This window comes from Gorilla gorilla, chromosome 16, assembly GCF_029281585.2.
Source record: "Gorilla gorilla gorilla isolate KB3781 chromosome 16, NHGRI_mGorGor1-v2.1_pri, whole genome shotgun sequence".
Lineage (NCBI taxonomy): Eukaryota > Metazoa > Chordata > Mammalia > Primates > Hominidae > Gorilla > Gorilla gorilla.
Window position 1 is genome coordinate 56,450,617 of NC_073240.2, and position 21,421 is coordinate 56,472,037.

Sequence of the window (21,421 nt, forward strand, 5' to 3'; positions counted from 1 at the left end):
TTAACATCCTGGCAGGCTGGGAAAGCTAAGATGTCACCGTAACACTCAGCTGAGGCAGCTGCTCTAGTTTCTATGATAAATCAAGATAAAGGTCAATGGAGTCAGCTATCAAGGCTAATTCAAGGGGCCTCCTCTTACAGCAGCCCACATTTGCTGGGATTTCAAGTCTTTCAAGCTTCTAAACATCTCAAAATGGAATAGGAAAATATGTACAGTTTCAATAAACTATGTCAAGATGATGTTAGGGAACCCTCGTGGGATCACACTAGCTTATTCAAACCAACTGATAAATCAGGTTGTTTAGACAGAAATAAGTACTCGTATTTAGCCTGCTTTGATGATCATTCTATCGCTTTAGTTTACACCATCCTTTCTTTCACTATCCCATCAGGATCCTTTGCCTAGTTAACTCCTATTATCTTTCAGATCTCAAATTCAGTACCAGCTTCTCAGGAAAACCTACCCAGACCCCCACCCTCCAACTATAGTGTCCACTATTACACAGCCCCTTCACTCCAAATGCTTTTACCTCATAATACTAAAATTGGTAATTATAAATTATGTGGTGATTTTATTAATGTCTATTTCCTTCTCTAGACTATAAAGCTTCCTAATGGGTAATCACTTAACCTGATTAGGCCGGGTGCAGTGGTTCACGCCTGTAATCCTAGCACTTTGGGAGGCCGAGGCGGACGGACTCCATGAGCTCAGGAGACCAGCCTGGGCAACACGGTGAAACCCTGTCTCTACTAAAAACACAAAATTAGCTGGGCGTAGTGGTGCACGCCTGAAGTCCCAGCTACTTGGGAGGCTGAGGCAGGAGAATCACTTGAACCCAGAAAACGGAGGTTGCAGTAAGCCGAGATCATGCCATTGCACTCCAGCCTGGGAAACAGAGAGAGACTTCAAAAAAAAGTCTCAAAAACAAAACAAAACAAAACACCTGATTCAATATTTTTAGAACAGTGGTTTCCAAATTTTTAAGTTTCACTATCCATAAGTAATTTTTTCTAACGCACATACTCATTATATGTATCTTCATTTATTTATAACATACATATGTGTGACTGCCCTAATATATTATGTATGTTAAAAAATAAACATACAAAATATTTTTAAAGACTAAGATAAAATATTTTCCTCCAGGAAGCGTGGTCTTGCAGCTCCCCTTCAGTCCATGGAGTGCATAGTTAGTACAAGGCTTAAAATTTCATGTGCGTTAAGTTTTTTTAAGAAGAAAGTTTAAACCAAAAACAAAACAAAAACCACAAGTGTAATTACTGCTATGCAGCAAATGTTTTTTTTCTATCCACCCTGAAGTTTCTTTCATGTGCTAATGGTTTCTTTTAAAAAAAATCCCCTCTCGTTTAACTTAGATCTTTAAGGACCTCACACATCTAAAGATTCTTTACATTCACCAGAAACTTCCAGAGTGGTCTGAGGGCTGACGTGCAGTATGATTAATGGACAGTATTGATTTAATTTTCTACAAGAGTTCTTCCTTCTCTAAGGAGATGCTCTTTGCAATTCCCGTCAAGCATTTTACCATGCTTACAGACTCTTAAAAACAGGAGAATGAAAAGTTTACTGAAGCTTTTTCTTCATTTGTAAAAATACCATTTGAAAGTTTGGGCCTACGAGACAATCAACAGCCTGTCTATACCTAGATGCATCTTCCTAAGACCAAGGAAACTTTTATTTGAGGTTTTATTAGCACATATAAAAAGGAAACAAAAAATAAAGCAGTAAAATAAATTTAGTAGCTAAACCTCAAGATATAAATACAAAGTGCTATAAAAATATTGACTTATTTTAAAAGAGATACATAGCAGAAAGCTATTAAGTATTAAATAGATCTGAGTATCTGAGTATCGTTATGTAATAAATTATGAAAATTTCTTCAAAGGTCTCAATTTGATGCGCCATTTGGAGCAGAGTTAAACCAATTTTTCTGGAGACAATGGGGAACTAATTTTGTTCTCATGTGTTTTTTATGTTTTAAATCTGAAGAAAAATTTAATTTCTTAACACATAAAGTGATAGGGGATTCCACTTTCCCCTATCTTTTGATCATGCCCATTTCTTAAACACAAACAAAAAAAAGGTTTTGTCTTGCTTTCCCTAAAACAAACAAACAGACAAACAACTATCCAGATATTTCAAATGGGAATTTAATTTGAGGGAGCCAGCAGGAGGGGATATTCCCTGAGTACAAGAGAGACAGAGAAGGACACTATGCCCAGGGTAACCTCGACTCCAACTCTTCCAAAATCAGAGCACAAACTTAACTGACATCAGACCCCCTAAACTGGAAATGCATCCCAACTGGTATTTCACCTTGTAAACTGATTAAAACAACAACAGCAGCAACACAGCCACATGAAATAATGGAACTTCCTCATATCCTGCTTATTTTCTCCATCTCCACAGGGGCCTTACTTTATTTAGGGTTCTTTTCAGTCAGGCATGTGGAGTGAGGCTCCACAAGTACTGTAAATCTTTACCCAGTGCCAAAGGTCAAAGGGTTATCTGTGCTATGCAGGTTCAGGGTAGACAATTTTTCTTTACTCTTTCTTTTCTTTTTTAAGCAGGAAGACAAAATGCATGCATATGAATCACAGCAAGCTAATTTAGGTACTAAAAAAAGTTACTCTTCTCCACAAGAATTGCTTTCTCAAGAAAACCACTAAATATCAACTTTTCAGTCATTCTACAAAGAGAAGCCAGATGCAACTGATCCCACCTCCCCACCACCATTGTCTGCTAGAAAACTTGCCACACAGCTGCTAAAGCAGTAAAACAACTTCAGACCTACAAAAGTGATGACCATTTAGGCAAATGCATCAGTTTTATTCTTGGAAGAAAAAGAAATCTTGCTTAATACTTAAAAAAAAAAAAAAAGAGGAGTAGCTGTGTATCATTTTGTTCACATTTTTCACCTCAATAACAAGACACATGTTTTTCACAGAGCCCTCCATGTTTTAGAGCATTTCGAAAGGTGATAACTATTCAAGGCTAAGGATATAAAGGTCCAGGAAAAAAAACATCAAAATTCTTTTCCCAATTATTTGTCTTTGAAATTTTTTGGAAAGTTGAACTTTCTTAAAGATGGTGAAAAAAATGTTTAAGAAGTAAAGGCATATATTGCTGTCTTTCTTCTTTCTCCAAAATGATTTAAGTATGAAATAAAGTGATCTATAACATCTCATAGGGTGGCATTAATACAACTCTGATACAGTGCTATACACAGCATCCAAGTAAAAGGTATTTCTTCTCTCCGGCAGCACTGTTATTTTAATATTGTTTGCAATCCTCTGAATTTAAGAGGCAGAAATGCAAATCATGATAGTTTGTGCTACTGCATTCAACTGGGTTACAAAAAAAAGTTTAAAAAAGGTTTTCAAATATTGAAGAAAGCAAAATATCTTCTGTAACTTGCTAGGAGGTTCCATTTGGAATGTCATCTATATTTTTCCCATAATATGGCAGCCTGATCTCCTTTGCTTCTTTCTTATTAAAAATTCCTCCATCTTTTGTGGCAAGTAAGAGAGACTGATAGATGTTTAGAATTTCACCAAACTAAGATCACATATAAATATGACCTTATCTATATTGAAAAATTTCAGTTTCTGAAAGTCTTTGAAGATTTTTTTTTAAAAGGGACTCCACTGAGAGATACATCTCAGAAAATGAGAAAGTTTGAAGTTTCACATAGTAACAGAAATTTCAATGAGATTTGCTGGATATGCCTCTCTTTCCTAAAAGTGACCTAACTTCTTTTGTTTTACAATTATGCTGAGTAGTTTCTTCTGCTGAAGTCTGATAATCTCTTTCAAAGTAGCTAAGCCAGAGAGACGCTGGTCCACAGCCTTAACTTCCAACTGCACAACAATAATTTGCCATCTCAGTTCTTCTGAAATCTAAACCCATATATTAAGCTGCTATAGACATCTCCACTGGGACACCAACCTTTCCAACCCAATATGATAAAAAGTGAACTCAGTATCTCCTACTTCCCCAATCCTGGTCTTACTTCTGAAAGCCCTACTCCAGAGTAAAAGTACCATCCCTTAGAACACTTAAGCATCATTCTAATTTCTTCCTCTCCTTAATCATATTTACAGATAACAGTTATCAAGCACTTACTACGTACCAACCCGCTGTCCTGTGGGTTCCACATTCAATCCTGAGCAATCTAAATGTCTAGGGGAAACTGAGGTTCATGGAGGTCAAGTGACTTTACCAATATCACAGTCTTAGCGGGCTGGAGAGCTGGGATCAAACCCTGGTCATCTGATCTCAAAACCCTCAGTCTTCTGATTTAATTTAAAAATTAACATATACTGAAACTTATTTTTTTGTTGTTGTATGGTCCTATTTAACACATGTATAGATTTGTGCAACCACCACAACCAGAAAAAGAACAATTTAATCACATCCAGAAGCTCCCAATGCTGCCTTCGTGTAGTCAAGTCTTGCCCCCATCTCTAGTCATGGCAATCACTGATATGTTTTCCATCCATATAGTTTTCACTTTTCTTTTCTTTTTTTTTTTTGGTAGGGAGACAAAGTTTTGCTCTCGTTGCCCTGGCTGGAGTGCAGTGGCGCTATCTCAGCTCACTGCAACCTCTGCCTCCCGGGTTCAAGTGATTCTCCCGCCTCAGCCTCCCAAGCAGCTGGGATTACAGGTGCCAGCCACCAAGTCTGGCTAATTTTTGTATTTTTAGTAGAGACAGGGTTTCACCATGTTGGCCAGAGACTGGTCTTGAGCTCCTGACTTCAGGTGATCCACCCGCCTCGGCCTCCAAAAGTGCTGGGATTACAGGCGTGAGCTACTGCGCCTGGCCCCAGTTTTCACTTTTCAAGAGTGTCATATTAATGAAGTCATACAGAATGTAACCTTTTAAGACTGGCCTCTTTCACTCAGCGTAATGACATTGATATTCATCCATGAATTGTTGCAAGCAGCAATATAGTTTGCTGCTTTTTACTGCTGAGGAGTATTCCAATTGTACAGATGTACTGCAGTTTATCTGTTCACCTGATGAAGGACATTTAAGTTGTTTTCAGGTTTTGGCAGCTGTGAATAGAGCTATACATTTGTGTACAGTTTTTTTGTCTTGTTTTGTTTTGGCGGGGGGGGGGAGGTGTTTTCGTTTTTGTTTTTTGAGACGGAGTTTCGCTTCTTGCCCAGGCTGGGGTGCAATGGCGCAATCTCAGCTTACTGCAACCTCCGCCCCCCAGGTTAAAGCGATTCTCCTGCCCCAGCCTTCCAGATAGCTGGGATTATAGGTGTCTGCCACAACGCCTAGCTAATTTTTGTTATTTTTAGTAGAGATGGGGTTTCACCATGTTGGCCAGGCTGGTCTTGAACTCCCGACCTCAGGTGATCCACCCGCCTCGATCTCCCAAAGTGCTGAGATTACAGGCGTGAGCCACTGCGCCTGGCCAAGATAAATAAACTTTAATATAAAAATTTATAAAACAAGATATGGTAATTAAATTGGTACAGATAACAACCTTGTTTGTAAACTAAGTAGCTTTATATAGTTATACATATGTATGTAAAGTTCTAATCTAAATTTAGAAATATTTTTTTTGTTTGTTTTTGAGACAGGGTCTCACAGGCCCTACTTCACCATGGCTGGAGTGCAGTGATACAAATGGCTCACTGCTACCTCGACCTCCTGGACTCAGCTGATTCTCCTGCCTCAGCCTCCTGTGTATCTGGGATCACAGGCATGTACCACCATGCCCAGCTAACTTTTTGATTTTTTGTAGAGATGGAGTCTCACCATCTTGCCCAGGCTGGTCTCAAACTCCTTGATTCAGGCAATTCTCCTGGCTTAGCCTCTCAAAGTGCTGGGATTATAGGTGTGAGCCACCGCACCTGGCAGAAATTTTGCATTTCTAACTGACATTATCTCCTAGACAATGTCTTCAAGAGGAGTTAGGTGACGTATCACAGAAGTTAAAACTACATGTTGGCCAGGCGCAGTGGCTCACGCCTGTAATCCCAGCACTTTGGGAGGCCGAGGCGGGTGGATCATGAGGTCAGGAGATCGAGACCATCCTGGCTAACACGGTGAAACGCCATCTCCACTAAAAAAAATACAAAAAATTAGCCTGCGTGGTGGCAGGTGCCTGTAGTCCCAGCTACTTGGGAGGCTGAGGGAGGAGAATGGTGTGAACCCGGGAGGTGGAGCTTGCAGTGAGCCGAGATCGCTCCCCTGCACTCCAGCCTGGGTGACACAGCGAGACTCTGTCTCAAAAAAAAGAAAAAGAAGAAGAAAGGCATAAACCTAATGTCAAAATTCCTTACCCTTACGTGTTAAAACAATAGGTAGAGGGGAGGCCTGAAATTCAGCATTTCAGTAAACTCCCAGATTATGCTGCTGGTCCTGGGACTGCACTTTGAGAAGCAAGAACTATACACAGTCTAAAGCTAGAACTTCTAAATTCTAGTAATGTGGCCTGGTGCTCTTGATATACCTGTCAGCTAAAAAGGGTTTTTTTGTTTCGTTTTTTTTAATCTTTCAGTGTTTAAAAAATTTTTTTCTTTTTTTTTTTTTTGAGACAAAGTCTTGCTCTGTCACCCAGGTTGGAGTGCAGTGACAGAATCTTGGTTCACTGCAATCTCTAGCTTCCAGGTTGAAGCAATTCTCCTGCTTCAGCCTCCTGAGTAGCTAGGATTACAGGCACGCACCACCACCCCCGGCTAATTTTTGTATTTTCAGTAGAGACAGGGTTATGCCATGTTGGCCAGGCTAGCCAGGCTGGTCTCAAACTCCTGACTTCAAGTGACCCACCCACATCGGCCTCCCAGAGTGCTGGGATTACAGACATGAGATTATATTTCACTGTACCCAGCCTGAATAAAATGTTTTAAAGAATACTATTTTGTGACATGTCAAAATTATATGAAATTCATACTTCAGTGTCCACAAATGAAGTTTTATTGGAGCATAACCACACGCATGCATTTATGTATTTTCCAAGGCTGCTTCTGTGCTGCAGTAGCAGAGTTGAATACTTGTGAAAGAGATTATATGGCCCACTGTATCAGTCTTGCTCAGGCTGCCATAACAAAATGCCACAGACTGAGTGGTTTAAACAACTGAAATTTGTTTCCTCAGTTCTAGAGGCTGGGAACTCCAACATCACACTGTGGCAGGATTCGGTTTCTGGTGAGGGCTTTCTTCCTGGATCACAGGTGACTGGGCTTTTGCTACATCCTCACATGGTAGAGAGCATGCTCTGGCATTTCTTCTTCTTCTTATAAGGGCATCAGCCTTACTGGATTAGAACCTCACTCTTATGACCTCATTTAACCTTCAGCATCTGTCTTTTCATAGGCTCTATCTCCAAACAGAGTCACATTTAGGGTGAAGGCTTTAAAATATACATTTTGGGAAGACACAAACATTGGGTCCAAAACACCCATAAAGCCTAAAATATTTACGATCTGTCCCATTACAGCAAAAGTTTGCTTACTCCTGGTCTAGATCTTTACTTCTCCAAGTTGGCAGAAATGCAAAAATTTCAGGCCCCACCCAAACCTACTGAATATTAGAATCTGTGTTTTAACAAGATCTGTGGGTAATCCATATACATTTTAAAGCTCAAGACGCATTAGCTTTCAAATCTAGTGATCATGGTAAATTACTCGAAAAAATATTTTTAAAACATACAGACACAATTTTTAAATACAGGCTCAATTTCTAAATACATTGCTCTCCTGGGAGGATAACAATTTTAACAACAAAAACAACTAACATTTGTTGAGAACTTATAATGCAGTTTTCCCAGGCACTATGCTAACTTTTATGTGCATTATTTCATTTAATCTCCCTAACATTCTAAAATCAATACCATTATCCCTACCTAAAAGACTAGGTGAACAGCTAGGATTTAATTTGTTAATAAGTTGTGAAATTTGAAGTCAAATCCAGGCAACAGACAAGAAACTTATTTGACTGATGTTTTTCTTTTACCGTCAGTGCCATGTGGTTTCTATAATAGAACATTGTAAATGATGTACCATGGAATGACTGACACCATTTAGAGTCACAAGAGGTTTCCCAGAAGTGTTGAGACTTAAAATCTGGGCAATATTTTTCCAAATGTAAAGAGGAGATATACCTCTAATTCATCCAGAGAACACCCAAAGTATTTTACAATGGCAGGAGAACTTTCATTTAAGACAAATAATCTAAGAAAAAAAAAACAGATAATGCACTGTAATTCTTATATAGCTCTTACAGTTTCATCAATCTGTAAACACTTTATTTTTCATTAGAGGTAGCTGCAAATTGGCAAATGAAAAATCTTTTCTTTTTTACTATCTTAATGTAATAGTATTTTTTTAGTAGCAGGATTTTTTTTAGAAGTAAATGCTTCATTTCTTTTGAAGTATTGGTTTCTAAATTTTTCAAATATTAAGTTCTAAAATTTGAGTTGAGTATCAATCATATTTGGCATTTTAAGATACTGCAGAGAATGAAATATTCAAAAATTTCTGCTCTATTGGCAAATTAAGAAAAAAGTCTATGTTGAAGTTTCAGCATATTTTGGCATAATAATATATTAAACATAACAAAAGAAAGGGTAACTTAAAAATATTTAATAGTAAAGAAAGTGAAATACGATAGTTTTTAAATATTCTCTTTTGTTATAATTTGTACTCACACTTTCGTCAGTTAGTTTTCTAGCCTACAAGGCAAGCAGTTTCCAAAAGTATTTCTTTAAAGAAGTTTACTGAGTTCAATTAAATGAATTTATTTTGTGACTGTTGGACAGAATGAATCAGGCTGGGCATGGTGGCTCACGCCTACCATCCTGGCACTTTGGGAGGCTGAGGCAGGTGGATGGCTTGACTCCAGGAGTTCAAGACCAGCCTGGGCAACAGAATGAAACCCCGTCTCTACCAAAAATACCAAAAATTAGCCCGGCGTGGTGGCACACGCCTGTGGTCCCAGCCACTCAGGACCCGGTTGAGGTAGGAGGATTGCTTGAGCCTGGGAGACAGGTTGCAGTGAGCCGAGATGGCACCACTGCACTCCAGGCTGGGTGACAGTGAGACTACGTCTCAAATAAATAAATAAAATGCTGTATAGTTTATTATTTTAATTATTCATTTATAATTGGTGTGAAATCTCATGCTCACACTAGTCATGCTTACTGTAAAATCAAATAAAATAATTAACAAGCTCAAGTTCTTTGGCAAAATAAAAGCTAAAGATGATCTAACATCAGTGTCCTAAATGTTAAACAACAGTATTACATAAAAATCTGCCCCTTTTCATCCTTTCAAATAAAGACTTAATAATTCAGAACAGTTTTTGACAGCTTGTGAAAACAGTTCCTTTGTAATTATAAGCTAACTTCAGAATTTAAAGCCAATTTCTGAAACAAACAGATGAAAAAAGGGGAACAAATCATTTCAATCAATTATCAGGGAACAAAAGTATGTTACTAATTTTGCTTCAGTTTATTGTGAGATGAATATAACAAGTATTTAAAAATCCTACTTACAACTGAGCTAAACATTGAAAGTGCCTAGGAGAAAAAATCTAAGTGAAATTAATCACCACAAAGATACAAAGTCTCAAACTACCACTTAGAACAAATCACACTAATGTATTAAATCACAAGTCTAATGCTTTTTTCCAACCCCACCACCAAAGTAAACCAGTTTTAATTAAAATCAAACTACATTTTAAAGTCATTAAAATCAAACAAGCTAACATCAAAATATTTCCATCACTCTGCCAATATTTATACTATGAAAGACACAATAATCTTTTTAGCTACTTTAAAAAAACTGTACATCTAGGGACTGAGCTTTGAGGTTTTAGAGTAAAAAGTTCTAAAATAACTTTCACTACTAAGTATAATTAAATTTAGTTCATTAGAAATTTGTGCAGATATTGGAAAAATCGTCAATTTAATGTCTTTTGTTTAATATTTCTTGTTTTAAGCAGAGATTACATCTGTTACACCTTTTTATGTAGTACTACATCTCAGAAAAATATTTGAAAATGCTTGTTAAATGAATTGAAATACATAAGTTCATTCATCTTTTTCTTTCTTCCAGAAACAAAGAACTGTGTGTATTACCAAGGAGAGTATGTCCCAATAATATACTTTTTAAATTAAAAACTTAATTATCAGAAGTAAAAATAAAAAGGTGTATAAAGGCATCAGAAAGGGGATTAGTATGAAAATGAAATTTTGAGACACTAGTTTGTTACTTAAATTGACACTGAATCAGCAAACAGAAGCATTTAAATTTTATTTCCAAGCCGACTTAGCAAATCTAGCTCCAGTTAAAGTATCTTTAATGTGCAAAAGCTCAGTGAAAGCAAGTATTCACCATGCAAGACACAGAGAGGATTCCCTTAACCTACTGCCCTCCAGACACATCACTCTCTGTTAAACAGGCAGCTACTGCCAGATGCTCTCACTAAAAATGGTCACAGATGGTCAGTTGTCCAGTTAACAGAACATACTCCCCTCCCAATATTCAAAAGAAAGAAGGAAAGGATAGCTGCTAACACTTGCCTGCTTAGTGAGTTAAACGTATTTGACTGCTACAAGTTTGGCAAGGCCCCAACACTGACCTTCTAGGAAAGTCAGACTAGACCATAGGGGTCTCAAGATTAAAAGGCATCTTAAAGGTGATCCAGTCAACAGCTGCACAATACTTGAATCCACACAACTGCATCTCTGCTAGTCAGTCATTCCAGCCGTGACTTGGTAGCTCCAGGGGTGTGGAACCTGCTGTCTAACAAGAAAGTCTCTACAGCCGCAAGAGGTCTCTGTTATCCTGAACTGCAATCAGTCCAATCACTCAATATAATTCCACAGTCAGGAAACATGCAGCTATTTTAATAGACATAGTATATTGACAAAATAATTTTCCAGTTTATGCATTAGAAGTGATTTTAAATGGATTTACCTCAAATAGCATACACAGTGGATTTTACAACATAAAAACAAGGGCAGTAATATATGATTTATTTTTAAAACACAGGAGAAAATAAAGGTTTATAGTTGTAAAAGCTGACTATAGTTCAGAGATGATTTAAAAAGTTCAACAAAGATCAATGGGTCTTCCTCTTTATAAATAAATACATACATGCGTGTGTGTGTGTATATATATGTATATATGTATCTGTAGAAAATTTTGAAGAATTGCTTTTAATTGCCAAAGTTTTAATAAAATGTCTCTCTAAACTTTTCACAACCCAAGTTTTTTTTCTAATAAACTAGTCACCTATTTAGAATAAGCTCCCTGTGATGTATAAGAGCATGCTAATAATGTATTTTTTGTATCTTCTATATATTCATATTTTCTTTAACAGTGAGAAAATTAGAAGTAGTAAGCTTGATCTATGATTCTTCATCAACAATTGTCCCAAATCATGTTTCTTACATAATAACTAAGCAAAATTTTCTCGAATCAATAATATGCAGGGAAAGGGACAGAATACTGAGAAGCCATGACTAGGAATAAATGTTGCTGGCTTCAGTCGCAGTAGGTTGGGCTAATGTCATCTCAGTATCAATGGCTTAAGGAAGGTGGAACATATGTAATTTCTCCTCTTCATTTATAAAACTGTGTGACAGGCCGGGCACAGTGGCTCACGCCTGTAATCCCAACACTTTGGGAGGCTGAGATGGGCGGATCACCTGAGGTTGGGAGTTCAAGACCAGCCTGACCAACATGGAGAAACCCCGTCTCTACTAAAAATTCAAAATTAGCTGGGCTTGGTGGTGCATGCCTGTAATCCCAGCTACTCGGGAGGCCGAGGCAGGAGAATTGCTTGAACCTGGAGGCAGAGGTTGCGGTGAGCTGAGATTGTGCCATTACACTCCAGCCTGGGCAACAAGAGTAAAACTCCGTCACAAACACACACACACACACACACACACACTTTGTGTGTGTGCACACAAAGAAGAGAAAAGAAAATGTGTGACAGAGATCAACAGTTAAACTTATTTAACTGAATGCAGATTAAATTAAAAACCAACATAACGAGATTATAAGCCAAATACCATCTGGAAAACCGCACAGAACCACAGGATGAAGTTCTGTGTCCCTGCATCTGAAAACAGTCTCCCACCACTGCTTCTTACTGTGCAGAGACTCAAATCTAATGCTGCTCTCACAGCCTGTGCTACCGTGAGTCCAGGGAAGGACACGGAGAAGCCCATGGCTGTACAGCTGAGCCTTTTACCTCCCCTCACCTTCACAGGGCAGTCTGTGAAAGGAAAAGCCAGAGTGCTCTGTAAAATCCTAATATGTCCAGAAGGTGTAACAATTCAGTAGGTATTTAGCAGGTTGGTCATCATAATCAAAGGGACTGCTTTGTACTTAAGGGTAAAAATCTACTTATGAGCAACAAATAGCTAAGTGTACATTTTATACCTTGATGAGTTTATAGTTTATATCCATGTATTCTTTTTTTTTTTCTTTTTTTTGAGACAGAGTCTCGCACTGTCGCCCAGGCTGGAGTGTAGTGGCGCGATCTTCCTTGGCTCATTGCAACCTCCACCTCCCAGGTTGAAGCTATTTTCCTGCCTCAGCCTCCCAAGTAGCTAGGATTACAGGAGCGTGCCACCAGGCTCAGCTAATTTTTGTATTTTTTTAGTAGAGACAGGGTTTCACCATGTTGGCCAGGCTGGTCTTGAACTCCTGACCTCAAGAGATCCACCCGCATTGGCCTCCCAATGTGCTGGGATTACAGGCATGAGCCACCACGCCTGGCCCATGTATTCATTTTAGATATACATTACTTTCTACTAAACATGTTTACATCATGAAATTCCTTTCACTCTACAAAGATAGGAAGACTAGGGAATAAAACAATGTCTTTCAGAACACTGATGAACTCAAATACAAAGTTAAGTGCTTTTTCTCCAGTGTTCCTGGGTTAGAGCTACATAAATATTCACAGTTACATGGGTCATATGTAAGGGCATCATGTATACCTAATTTGTAATTATATAGCAATTATATAGTACTCTCAGGCACATTTTAAGTGAAACTTAACCACTGAGTATGATTTGCTGATATCCCTATTCTAATTGCTATTCTACATCCGCCACACACACACAATAATTGATCAGGACCTCAGTCTACCAGAAGTGAACTCCACAAAGAAAAGCAGATTCACAGAGCTGGACAAAGATAGAAAGATACAATGGCTGCCTGATATTTTGCCACTGGACTCACAATGGTAAGTCAAAGACCAATCACTGACTTCAGCAGTAGCATATACACACTGACATAGTAAAATCAATTCTTTCCTTTGTACCATTAAGTCAGTTCTCCTGCTTTAGATCCAATAACTTTTTTCCCAGTTTTGTCAGCGAGGAAGGAAAAAGGGAAAAACACAGTACAAACTCACTCACCCAAGCCACTGAGAGTATAGAGTAGGTCCTTGGTATCCAAGAAAATGGGCCCGTTCTCCTGCTGCCCTTCTTCCTTGTAGTACAGCTTGTAGCCCTGAATAGCAGCTGTGTCCTCTACATCTTGCTGCCACCTCACAGAAATGGTGGTACAGTTCAGAGGCTCCAAATGCAACTCTGGAGACTTAGGGGCTAGCAAAATTCATCAGAAAATGTATGTATAAACAACCCAATATCCACATAAAGACACAGAATAGGGTAGTTCTCTCAGTTTTAAGCAAACAATTACCAAAAGGTTCAATCCAAAAATTATACTACAACCTAACTTTCCAAATTTCACAATAATATTAAACTTTGAGATCAAAATTTAAAATATATAAAATACTGTCTTAAAAAGACCAAGATATATAAATAGTAATATCTGGATATTTAATTTTTTTTCAAAGAGGCAATAAATACTTTCTAATTTTGGCCACACTCCTCTGTGATATAGAGAACAGGCACTATTGTCAGTCAATTAACAAGAAAACCAGTCACGTTACATTCCACGTTAGTAAAACAGAAGGGTCTAGAATTTTGCAGCCCTATAGTCCTCCTATTGAACTAAGGATTTTAAAAATATATGGCAATAATATTAATTAGGCCTCTATGAATATCTTACTTTGGAAACTCTGTTTGATTTGGACTGATCTGTCCATGAGGCATTTGCTAAGCAAACTAACAGCGCAACCAAAAAGTTTACACACAAATAAACTCTATGCAAAAGCAACTACTTAATAAAAAGTTTAATTTTTTTCAATTAAGTCCATCACCTATGGAATATTTTTATTTGTAAAACAAAATTTAAAAATATAAACATAACTTAGAGAAGAAAAACTTGATTCAAAAGTAAAAATACTGTATTATCTTTTCTTAACAGTCTTCAGAAATTCACCTTTCACGCTTGTAGCTTTGGGCGTCCTATGTGAAATCCATACTGATGACTCTCCCAGCCCCACTCTGGTGGCAGCGGTAATCCGAACCAGGTAGACACTGTCAGGTTTCAGGCCTTCCAAAAGGTACTCATGCGTGGTCCCCGGGAGCTCCAGAACTTGGATGGAATTCTCAGTACTTAGGCGGAAAGACAAGCGATACAGCACCACTTCGCCCCGCCGATATTTGGCTGGGATTGGCAGCCAGGAGATGAGAATATCAGTGGGACTTCGACTTGTCAAACTAATTTCAGGAGGTCTCAGGGGAACTAGTCATAGAAGAAATCAGGTTGTTTATAAATATTCAGAATCGAATTGCCACTTAGCACACCAGTAACTGAATTCTCTTAATTAGCAACATATAATAAAGAAGAGACACTTTCAGCCCTAGCAGAGGTTTTCAGTGAAACAGAGTACAAACCAGAAAAAAGAAGAAAAAATAACGAGCGAGGGCTAAGTGTGTGGAAACAAAGAATATAAGATATTCTTCACTGTGGCTGTCATTGTTTTGTTGTTTGGAATGAATATGAGAATATTTGATATTCATACAAAATATGAGAATACTTCTCAAACAATTCCACCAAAGTGGCTTCAAAACAAGGGAGAGTGAATTATACAAGGGTGGGGAAGCCTAGGATTCTACAGTTATAACCAAGCAAATAATATTTTGAAGTGTAAGAGTTGCATCTTAAAAATTAATGTGAATTTTGTATTCCTAATTACAACATATGTTGTTTAATATAAAAGCAGTTTTTCCTCCAAACATTTTAATAAAACTGCATTTCAGGAAAATGAGTCAAATACAGTGACAGGTGGTCTAATATTAAGAGTTCAGATGGGTTCTAGAGTTAGCTTCTCTGTGTCTGAAACCTTGTTCTACCACGTGCGACTCTGTGATCTTGGCCAAATTAACCTCTCTTACCTAGGTTTCTTCAGACACAAAATGAAGAAAATAATAATAGCTCCTTTTACAGTGTTTCCCTGCTATGCTAAGACTCACTTTCTTCAAGGATACAGAGGGAGAACAGACCTCACACACACAATCTATCTTTATTAGCCTGCTTTTCACCTTAGACATGCGTAACAGAGGTTGTTAATAGCAACGAGGTAACTAGAGATGCCATATATACTGTAGTTCACTCTAAAGTGGAACAGGCTCTTAAATGAAAACTAAAATTTGGAATTCATTAACCACATAAGTGAACCTTTTTGCATTTATTCTAAGTCTGATTTTATAAACACCTAAATAAGTGGCATGATAAAGATATAATAAGAGATCTGGGACTAAATGGAAAAAAAGGAGATTTGGAGATTATATAAAAACATTTTAAAAACTAAGAGCAGATCATTGCTTGAGGATAAAACATTTGCTAAGTGAGAACAGTATTGATTAAGCATGTATTAAATCATTCCCTTTCATTGCAGGGTACTAAAAAAGGTCTTCTAGAGACTCTGGAAAGACAGATCCTTCTTTTACAATATGGTATGAAGACTCAGAGGAGGATAATCAGTTCTCTAGGACTATCTTAATATGGATGAAATTTCCCACCATTATAAGAATAATATGAATATCTGGCCTTCCCTAGAAGAATCACAACTCAATTTTCAACCCACGGTTAGGAAACAAACTGAACAAGTAATATTTTCCCCCTTAAGTAGTATAAGCATATTGTAGTTAATCAACAGGTACTAAGTGCTAAGAATTTTTTGACAGGTGATAAATCGTATAAAGTCCAAGTTTCAGAAGTCCAGTACCTCTGGCCCTGGTCACTACATACACTCAATATGTAGCAGTCATTACAGTTATTCATGCCTAGAAAAACTCATGTTTTGTTCTATTCAGTACAAAAAAGTTTGCAACATATTTACAATTTAAATTAGAAACCTCTGAAGAAATACAATGGGAATATAAGAATTTTATTATTAAATTTTATATTCTGAAAGTGCTCTTTATCCTTATGTTACTGGCAAAAAGCAAGAGTGAGATTTTGAACGGCAAATTTAACATACCTGTTTTTTAACCAAAAAGAGGATATTTTCTTTAAAACACATTTATTCATTGAAATTGACAAAACATACGAATGTTCATACTGAAATGATCTAGAATCATGTTTTCTTACCATCCTCTAGAGTATTCTGTGTTACATGGTCAGACATCTGGCTGGCTCCCATTGGCATATATGCTACAATGTAGAAAGTATAATTGCTGGCAGGCTCTAAGTCATCAATAATATAATGAGTTGTGTCATTTCCGATGACTACTTGATACTCTTCATTATTTAAACCTAAATTAAAGAATCCATGTTTTAAAATGACAGATATTCAAAATAAAATTAACAAGACCATTTTCCTGCACTGTGAAACACTGGTCCTTGGGTCTAATCTCAATCTCTTATCTTCTGTGCCCCTTTACAAAACGTGAACAGGAAGGTCTTTATTTTCTAAAAGTAACCATATTTTGCTACCAATTATTAGAGGACATTTTTCCTGAATAAATCAAACTGAAAAGAATTCATCTTCTCTAAACTTCATTTACCATCTAGTCAAAACCCACAGCAGAGACAATGTACAGTAGTAACATAACAGAGCTTAACACAACAGAATATTGTAATTCATAACAGTGTAAACTTTACTTGCTTCAATTCATGGGGTTTTTTTTCTTTTAAACATAAATGGAGAGACAGTAGGGAATGTAATGGCTCCACTCTTTAGAAAAACAAACCAAACCAGAAGTTGTCCTGCGAAAGATCTCATTTTGCCCCTAGAGATTCTATTAAATTTGACTGACATAAGTTGTTCTTTTATTTATAATACTGAGGGCAAAAAAACTGGGAGTCACAGAATGTGCCTCAAAATGCTTTGTCCCACAGTGAGTTTTTTTTTTAAGAGAAAAAAATTCTCAGCAACTCTTAATCAAATATGCATGACAAGGTACAGAAGAGGATTTGTCTTTGTAGGATTTAATTCCTACAGAGCAAACCTGTAAAGTGGAACAAGAGCATTGGCAGCCACTGTGCTTTGCTAACAATTCACAGTAAACGCATGTCAACTTAATCAAATCTCTCTAAGGACGGAGTCCCTTCTCCCCACACTGGATTTATAAACAAAACAGAAGGCAAATTCCAGTATTAAGTTTTCCCACATTTCTGAATTAACTTGATAGCACTTTAATTAGACAAGATTACAGGCATTTCACAACAGACTGGCTAATGGCTTGTTAATTAGGAGCTGCATAGTACGATTTCTGACCTACCAAACAAGGTCCTTGAGTTCGAATTAAAAAGCCTTGTTCCATTCCTGAATAGACCACTGAGCCTCATGTGGAGGCTCTAATGAAACAACCATAATAGGGAACAAGAGTGGTCCCCACCAAAACCAGCATTCCTTTTACCTTCATAAATCACTAAAAAGGGAATTAACATACTCCAGCATGCTCAGTTATCAGACTTTCATTCTTCTTGCTTCCATGACCCCTGATTTACATTCAAAATATTCCTTTTCAAAACCCTACTTCAAAGTACAAAAAACAAATAGCAGCAGCAACAACAAACCACCTGTTTCTATGGCTAATTTTATTATATCCCCATCCTTAGGTGTTTGAGTTTGTTTTTAACGTATATTCCATAAAAGCTAGGCTGTTGAAGTATAGAACTGAAATTTCTAAGCCTCTACCATGGTTTCTATGAAAAAGCAATAGAGAAATTTCTAGGATTTATCAGTAGTTTCTCTTTTTCCTCTAAGATATTTGCTAAAAGTAAAATATAAGAAAAATTTTTAAATCTCCAAAATAGAACCAATAATTCTGAATAAAAATTTGAAGACACATTTGATTTCTACTTTTATATGATGAGATAGCAGTAAAGAATGTCCTGTTCAATTTTCAGAGGGTTCTATATGATTTCAGAAAACATTCAAAATATACAAAATATTTAAAATATACAAAATCAAAAATATGGGGAATTTGACAATGTTTACTTTCTCCCTTAAAAATAATAAATATACATAGTTTATTATTTTACTAAACGGTCAAACCACTGTTCTAATGTAACTACATACTTAAATTGGTATATTAAGTCTCAGTTAAGGAATTTATACCTTGTCTGGAATGAAATTCATAAGTATACCACTTTGTAACTTCTAAGCAGGCAGTGATGCTTTGCATTAGCTGGTAATTGTTTCTGAACAGAAAAATCTTAAACTATACTTACATATACAAAGTACACAACATGAAATTTAGAAAACAATAGATACATAGGTGACAGATTATTAAAGAAGATAAATGCCACCAAATTTCAAAAATATTTTATGGATTATGTAAGGCATTATTCATACTGAAAACAAATCCTTGATAGCAAGGAGTACTTAAAAATAAGCACTCCTAAAATTGCTTACCTTCTGCTTTCATGTAGTGTACAGAATAGGCAATGACTTTGTCTGAATTATAAAGTGGCCTCTCCCAGGCTAAAAGAATGGCTGAGCTTGACATGGTTTCAGCATGTACATTATAGGGAGCACTGGGTCTGTCTTCTGACATCACTACAGTCAGTCTGGCTCTAGATAAAATAGATCCTTGGCTATTCTCAGCCATGCACTGATAAATAGCATCATCTTCAGGAATAATCTGGTTAATTACCAATTTACTAGGGAAAGAAAAAAATTATTTCCATGAAAAATTCTAAGAATGAATTCAAAATAAAGTTTAGCTATTGCTAAATATACTCTCATTTTATTTTATTTTAAAATTAAAATTAAAATCAAGCATTTGTAGAACACTGCAGCAACAATGTGGAATCCTGAAGATTTTTTGGTGTGTTTTTGTTTTTGTCGTTTTCTTCCTGTTGTTGTTGTTTTAAAGAGACGGGGTCTCACTCTGTAACCCAGGCTGAAGTGCAGTGTCACAATCACAGCTCACTGCAGCCTCAAACTCCTGGGCTCAAATAATCCTCTCGCCCTCTTGCCTCATCCTCCTGAGTAGCCGGGACTCCAAGCATGTGTAATTTTTAAACTTTTTGTAATTTTTTGTAAAGACAAGGTCTCACTGTGTTGCCCAAGTTGGTCTTAAATTCCTGGACTGAAGTGATCTTCCCACCTTGGCCTCCCAAAGCACTGGGATTACTGGCTACAGCCACCATGTCTGGCTTATAGTATCATTTTAGATAATAAAAGTTACTGAAAACAAAACCAAAAAAAAACTGTGTAATCTGTCCTATGAAAAATATTCTACATTAATCACTTAAAATTACTCATTTTTGAGTCTGCATTAGAATTTGTGATATTCAAACGTTCTCTGCTTTAGGTAACAACTTATTTTTTTAAATTTGGCTCATTAAGAATTTATATGACTTGAATACCATCTAATTTACAGAATATTATAGTGTGTACATAGAATTCAGGTCAACAAAAATTTTTAAGTTTTGTTCAACACAAATGAGAATGTTACAATAATTTGTATTTATGCTAATAAAAATGAATTCTTAAAATCATTAACTATAGAGAAATTATTAGAGAATTATTTCTTCTAATTTCCTCATTTTGTGGAAGAAGGAACTAAGACCCCAAGGAGCTAATATGCTTTCTTGTGGTAACTTAACTCTAGTGGTGGCTTAATAGCACTAGAACCCTGGAGTTTGGGGAACTGTGTAACATGCATTTTATTATCATCTACCACTTTCATGACCCATGTATAAAATACCAATGAGTATTTAGCCTAGCACATGTATGACATGATAATGTTATAAATCTTAATTTCTTAGTTTAGTTTCATTTTGTTAATAACTATCAAGATAATTTAGGTATTTGATATTATAACCATTTCACATAAAAATTACTAAAGCTATTATATCATATATAAAATGGTAGCAAAGTGACACAGCCTACCTGTTGTACATTTTAATTCTACCATTCGAATGTATCTTCCTTCCATTTTTCAACCATGACATCTTGGGAGAGGGGATTCCTTCTGCCTGACACACAAATCGAGCAGTGCCAGCTCGAGGCCTTGTTAAACTTTCTGGCCATTCAACAAATGAAGGAGGAGCTATTTTTAAAGAAAAAAATGAAATATTTCTGTGATCCTAATAGGAATGATGTAAAGGGTCAAGGAAGAAAACAGCAAATGAAACAAGCCCCATGCCTGACATGCTGAGCTCCTGTCTACATCTCCATACATCTCTCCAGGTGCCTTTTCTCGACATTGCTCAGTGTTCACTTCCTCCATGATTTCCCTATTCAGAGCATCTATATAGACACACTTAAAATATATGTACCTATCATCCTTCTTAACTAAGAACAATATATAGCCACATGCGAATGCAGTGCAAGTGGCAATAATCAAGAGATTAAATTTTTAAATTGGCAAATAGGTACATGGATATGTGTGTAGGTGTGATGGAGATAGAAGGGAAGCCTAAATAAGAAAGAACATAATGGTATGCATGTAAACAGAATGGTGACCTCAGAATGATTCTACAGTTATATTTTAACACAAATATTTGTTTTTTCCTGAAATTCATCATTTGATTACAATACTTCATATCAATGCCACAAAGCTCAAGAAAGAAGTAAGCTATGAATGAGATAAAACGGCAAATGTTAAAATGTAAGATTCCCCTGATTGCAGAATGAAAGGAACATACCTAATACAGTTAAAGTTGCCATAGCAACTGTAAAGTTGCGTGTGCCAGGGGTAGTGGCCCGACAAACATATACTCCAGCATGTTGTAGCCTGACATCAGATATCATGAGATTACCATTTCCAAGTACCCGAGTATTAAAGACATCAATGGATTTGTGATCTATTTCAAAGAGAATACTTCAGTTAAAACAATGTAACAGATAACCTGAAATTATGTCAAAAGACCACTATTCAAGCAATCAATCATGAAAAGTATAAAATTAAGTATAAAATTCTCCATGTTAAGACCTTTTCTCTACTCACTGAAATGCCAAAAAATTAAGACATTCAACAGCCAAACCTGTGTTTTTGTATATAAAATAAACATTTTATAAATTTCATTAGAATGAACAAAATTTAA

The 21,421-nt window shown here is 36.6% G+C and overlaps 1 protein-coding gene across 2 annotated transcripts in view; it reads right to left on the minus strand.

The window, feature by feature from the left end:
* PRTG (protogenin) overlaps nt 1-21,421 on the minus strand; it is a 126,063-nt gene that overhangs the window by 46,534 nt on the left and 58,108 nt on the right. For both annotated transcript variants that reach the window (XM_063698562.1, XM_019011314.4), the window contains exons 6-11: nt 21,023-21,181; nt 20,265-20,424; nt 18,780-19,027; nt 16,508-16,672; nt 14,351-14,656; nt 13,420-13,608 (exon numbers count right to left, since the gene is read on the minus strand). In XM_063698562.1, coding sequence (XP_063554632.1) covers nt 13,420-13,608; nt 14,351-14,656; nt 16,508-16,672; nt 18,780-19,027; nt 20,265-20,424; nt 21,023-21,181 — 1,227 coding nt within the window. The remainder of the gene's footprint in view (nt 1-13,419; nt 13,609-14,350; nt 14,657-16,507; nt 16,673-18,779; nt 19,028-20,264; nt 20,425-21,022; nt 21,182-21,421) is intronic.